This window comes from Siphateles boraxobius, unplaced genomic scaffold (assembly GCF_051911475.1).
Source record: "Siphateles boraxobius isolate OS27281-9 unplaced genomic scaffold, OSU_SipBor_1 20, whole genome shotgun sequence".
Taxonomy (NCBI): Eukaryota; Metazoa; Chordata; class Actinopteri; order Cypriniformes; family Leuciscidae; genus Siphateles; species Siphateles boraxobius.
In genome coordinates, this window is record NW_027508811.1 from 20,029,922 (window position 1) to 20,035,923 (window position 6,002).

General features: G+C 35.8%; 1 protein-coding gene across 1 annotated transcript; it reads right to left on the reverse strand.

Annotated features, from left to right (window-relative positions):
• Positions 1 to 1,348: 1,348 nt before the first annotated feature.
• On the reverse strand, positions 1,349 to 5,789 carry slc39a8 (solute carrier family 39 member 8). The gene is made up of 8 exons (XM_077237352.1): positions 5,676 to 5,789; positions 5,294 to 5,528; positions 4,108 to 4,279; positions 3,234 to 3,403; positions 2,975 to 3,097; positions 2,712 to 2,888; positions 1,753 to 1,957; positions 1,349 to 1,662 (listed from the first exon to the last, which is right to left on the reverse strand). The coding sequence occupies exons 2-8, from the start codon at positions 5,441 to 5,443 to the stop codon at positions 1,424 to 1,426; spliced, it is 1,236 nt and encodes a 411-aa protein (XP_077093467.1). The 5' UTR covers positions 5,444 to 5,528; positions 5,676 to 5,789; the 3' UTR covers positions 1,349 to 1,423.
• Positions 5,790 to 6,002: the final 213 nt, after the last annotated feature.

Genomic DNA, 6,002 nt, shown 5'->3' on the forward strand with positions numbered 1-6,002 from the left:
TTTATACTTATACATATATACGTATACATATATTTGTGTGTGTACACACATATTATATAACCAGTAATATATGAATATATAAAAAATATTTAAATATTATCTGGAAAAATATACCCTTTATGTTAACAGCTAAACTTTTTTTAAAACAACATTACAATTTAAGAGAAATATCTTTAGAAGTAAATACTTTTTTCAAAAAATATGTGGCTTTTAATTTTCATAGTTAAAATATATTTTGATATACATTTTCCACCCCAGAACCCAGTTTGAAAGCCCCTGTTGAAACTCATACAATAGAAGGAAACAAGATTTAAATACACAGATTTATCCCCTAATGAAACGACAAACATCAACAATCTTAACCTTCACATTCTTTGGTTAAAGACTGTGATTAACATGATACAGAGTCTCACTCAAAAGTTTTTGGGCAATTTTTACTGTCATCCATGACAACACTGTTTGTTCGTCTGGGCAACTTTCATGTGTCTTGTATCACACCACAGACTTGCCCACTTTTGGCACCATGCATTTCACTTATTGATCTCTAAGTACTTCAGTATTAATATGATATCACCATAATATTGTTGCATAATATTGTTATTATATTTCTAGGCTGATGTCAAATAATGCAAATGGATGCAAATGCGTGGTATATAAGCCAAGTTATCAGGCTAATCGTGTATTTGTATGTTATGTTAGTACTTAAGCTAACTAAAAACTGACATTTAATGGTCATTATAACATAGTTCAAACAACATATATCATAACGTGATTTTTGTAGGATTTGTAATCAGGCACTAAAGAGAGTACCCATTCAAAGTTCTTTGAGCCAATGGGATCGCTTGGTCCTAGTGAAAACCCGATTTCAAGGGAGGACCCGATTTGTCCTGACTCCAGAGCTGCTTCCGAAATCGTATACTTCCCTACTATATAGTAAACGGAAAGCAGTGTGTGAGAAAGAACTGTCTAAATTCACAGTACTCATTAAACAGTAGGCAAAAAGTCCCCGGATAACCTCAGACGAGATTCTGAAGTGTGCATTTGATGAACACTTTACTATCCCATGAGGCCACGGGAGAGGATTTGTGAATGGCAGTAAACATCAAGTGTAGGGCACATGACGAATGTAGTATGTCCAGAGTACATTCAGAGTACACGCATGTATACTATATAGAACATACTTTTTTTTAGTGGTTATGAAGTATACTATATAGAACATACTTTTTTTTAGTGGTTATGAAGTAATCAAGGTTTCAAAGCAAGTACCTACTTATTTTGTCAGATGCTATTTCAGATACAGCCAAGCTGTTTAGTATATTGTAGTTGTGGTTAAGATTATCAAAATGATTTAAATTCAAATCAATATTTCATGCCCATGTTTTATGCTGAGTTTTAATAATTGGGATGATGTACAGTCAGGTAGTCATTGTTGGAATTCATTTGAACATTTTCCACAGTTAGAAGTAAGATGTCTCACCATGTCTGCAAGGGAGATGTAGAGGAACATTCCTCCAGCAATGGCGAAGATAGCATTTGGAGCAAAACTTCTGCCGAGCAGGATCCCTAATGCAAGACCCAAATAACAGCTCATCGATGACAGCAAGTTAAAACACAGAGCCTGACCAACACTCATGCCCGAGTTCAACAGAATCACAAAATCACCTACAGAGAGACAGAAAGAAAATTAAAAGAGTCTTAAAAATTCATTTTGAAATGATCTTTTGATGATAGGTCTCTATTCCTGTGTTTTACCCAGCTCATGAGGGAACTCTTCACAGAAGATGGCAATAGAGGTGCTGAAGCCGGTGAGTAGAGAGACTGTGAAGGACGCTCCGATGGCCAGACCGTCTATGAAGTTATGTACGGCGTCACTGACAGTGATCATCCACGCCACAGTCTTTATATTAGACATTCCATCCCCTTTAAGCCAGCGACAAGCTAGTAAAGCGCACGCATTCTGAACAAATTTAACACAAAATATACTTTGTTTGAGGCCGTTCACACAAAATACGTTCTTAGAAGCACTTCACACAGAACATGTTTGGCAACTTTTTATCTAACAATTCTGACTTTTTCCCCCTCAAAATAGCAAGTTTATATCTAAACTTGGTATTGCATTTTGGAACACTGCGTCATGCGTGGGACGCTGCAATTTTTATGGGAGTATTTGGCCAGTACTGTTTTTTTTTTTCATTCCACTGTCCTCACTTTTTAAATGCAAAAACTCTATGTGAGCAGATCAATAATGTACTTCTGTAAATCAATAATCTTTATAGTCTAATGTTTATTGTACTTTTACAACATCAGGAAATCATGCCCGTTATCTAGAGAATCTGGTAAACATCTCAAAGTACTAACAGGAAAATACCAGTGTAGCAATAATAACCCTCATGTTGTGTTCCAGTCATTTTGACCTGGAGAGGATTTTCTTTTTCCTGAAAATGCAAGTTAATGTTATCGCATTGGACTAAAAAAAAAATGACCGACCAAAAATGAAATACAAAACCTGAAATGCAACACCTGAAATGAAAACAAGCTAACAAAAGATTGAATCCAATAATTATTTGGTGATAATATAGCATGATGAGAGATTTACAAGAAATTAGAAAGGCCGATAATTTTGCCCAGAAACACCCAATTAGGTAAAGAATTTTCAGCAAAGCACAAATTAATTATGTGTTAGAGTTATAAATGCATACATTTTGTGTTACCTGTTCAACAGCTGGACGCTCACATGGATTGTTGTACTTTTCATTGATAGAGTTCAATTCAAGATCAGTGTCGTTTGTGACTATGTCACCGCTGATGTTGCTTATGACGATGTCATTGCTGAAGGTGGAGATGGTGACATCAGATGACTCCAGAGGAGGGAAATGACTGTGTCCGAGCTGCAGGGGAGGTGAACCATTGGGTTAGGCCTAAAACAACTCAATCTGTTCCAGTGAACAACGTCCAAACACGTCTAAGCTCTTACCTCTGGATCTGCTTTCAGTACTATCTTTAAAACTCGTTCAGTGAAGAACAAAATGTAAAATCCTCCAAAAATACCAACTACGTCGAGCACATAGTTATCATCTCTGGGATCTAAGCCAAGGGCCTGGCAAAAAAAGTAGTGAATTAGGACAGCATGCATGAAGATTTTGAGTAATTGTTTTATGACTGTTTATATAACACTTGTAAGCCATTTTATAGGTCATACATCATCTAATAATCTCACTGTAACTCATTCTTACCTCTGGAATAAGTTGCAGTACAGCATTTGAAAACAGTGTCCCAATGGCCAGTCCAATGAAGTACGTCAAGACTTTTGGAAAATATGTTTTTTTCGTCAAAGGCACCAGAAATAAACCCATCAGAGCTGCCAAGTTTATCACTGTCACAGCCAGGAACCCATAACCCCAAACTACAGGAAGGAGGAAAAAGAGTTGAGGAATGAATTTACACACATATTAAGGCATGCTGAAAATATTTACATCAGGTCAATACAAGAAGTGAGAAAAACAATTGTAGATTTAGTTTATGACGTAACTTGTTCTATCTGTTCTACTAACTGCATCCCAATACGGAAACCTAATATGGGAAGTGAATTATTTCTCTATTGGTAAAATACTCTCTATTGTATAATATATTAGAGAGGACATCATTACCATATGAAATGGGATCAGACAAAGGCTTTTTTTTTCCCTATATGTGAAATGAAAAACTGATGATGTAAACTTCAGATACTTTAAAAAAAATAAGGTCTGATTCACATTGAGTGAAACAACAATGTGATGATGGGTCATGGAAATCTTCCTTCTTCACTAAAATAATCTGTGCATGTGATCAGATGTATGTGATAATAATATTAACTTTAACCATCATGATTCATGAACAAAAAAAGTTAAAAACCAAGATTACACAAAAGTGTGTAATACTTGGTAGTTTCAAACCACAGACAAGAAAACATTGAACTATAAATACACTTTAATCCCACAATAAACATTACAAAATCAATCTGTAACCCCAACTGATGATATCAGACTATTTACTTAAATCACATTTCCTCATTGCTCATACACGTTTGCCACTGTCACTAAACTGAAGGGGTTTGTGGTAATCCCTCACCTTTGTGATCAGGTAAAGAAGCAGATTCATTAAGGTTTGAGGGGAGGTAAGGACAGGCAGGGAGCAGGACTTGATTGAGAATAGCTGGACACATCATCTCTAGATCACTGAGACTGACCACAGAAGCATTACCCAATCCAAAGACAGACAACAGCTCTGACACAGATGAACACTATCAAGAAAAGAACAAAAGGCCATAAGACAAAACAGATCTCATTCTAAGTAGCTCCTATATATTACAAGTTAGCAACACCAGATAAACAAGTATAAAGTCTGATATGCAAAGTTTAGTAAATGATTTGGTATCAATTCCATATCTGAAAATCATTAAAAACAATCATGGAGTTTCAGATAATTTATTGAGGGTTTTCGACCTCTATAGAAACAGGGAACTCCTACTTTCAGGTACTAAATCACAATGGAAACAGAAGATGCATTCAAACAGGTGACAACTAAACATGTTTTGATTCATCTAAAATATTCAATTTTCTCCTTTTCACTTGTTCTCTTAGAAAAAAAATGTTGTATGGCAAAAATTGTGCTTGTCTTCTTATATTATAACTAGGGGAAAACGTAGCCGAAACAGTGAAATGAAGAGGAAAATGTCTGAGATGGGACACATTCTCTTTTTTAATTTTATTTTTTAATTAATATTCATTTACCAACATATAGGCTACATAACAATATGCAAACATAAAAGCAAACAAACAAATAAGAATACAACACAGTTTTGCCAGAAGCTTATAGACCATTACAATGAGAAAGAGGACCATAAATTGACCTTTTTGTTGCCAGAAATCAGATTAATATAATGAACAACTTCATGGAGAAAAAAGTACAAAATTAGGTTTTTAGCGAAGAATTTACATTTATGAATGTGAATTTTTGCCAAAAGAATTAATGAATGTATAATGAAGTAGGCTACATATTTTCTTTACTTTGGCTTCTATAAAAGCAAAATAAAACATTCCACAATAAGGCAAAGTCTTTATAAATATGGTCAATGATGAATCTGCTGAGGTTTTGCTAAAAAGTTCAGGTGTGTGAGAAATACCAAGAGGTGCAAAACAGTTTCTGGGTGATCTTCCCAAAAATAACATTTTGTATTGATGTCTCTTTTAAATTTAACCATATAATGATTAGCAGGGTAATATCTGTGAATTATTCTGTTGGGACACATTCTCACCTCCGTGTTCTTCAGCGGATTGGCGTCATCATCGACAGATGCCGCGCGGCGGCTGGTAATGAGGTGCAGGAAGTTCTCCAGGTTCCCCGTGGACAGCGAGTTTTCTTCACTGTAGAAGCGCAAAACATTTCGAAGAAAACTTTCCTCCATATTTCTATCCCTTCGATAAGAATAATATTACCGAGAACAAGTTTAATGCAGTCGACGGTCAAGACGGAGAGAATCCAGACAAGAGCTAATAACAGAAGCAGCAGGTTAATAAATGAGAACACAAATTCTTTCATTTCCTTTTTAGAAATGATTTGCAATCTCGTGGACGTGGGAGTAAAAAATATTTCTTCAGCTTTACTAATCAGAGGCAATCAGTGATAGTAATAAACACCTGACGCGCCTTCTTCCATTCCTTGCCAGAGCTCTTCTGCACCGAGGGTCAAAGAATAGCAACTGCTGCCCAAACACTGCTTCTACCAGCCTACGAGCGGTCCTCACTCGCTCCTGTGTCAATGAAGTCTTTGTTTACCATTTTCCAGACTCTCGTGCAACGTGTACAGGTCTGCAATCTCATGGTAGGAGGAAGTTACAGCCATTGAAAAGAATCCCAATATTTGCACACATTTCTCAATGAAGCCTATTTTACTGATCAACCATGACTATGGGTTTTCAAAAATAGCCACATTAAGTAAAAATAAAAATGCACACACACACACAC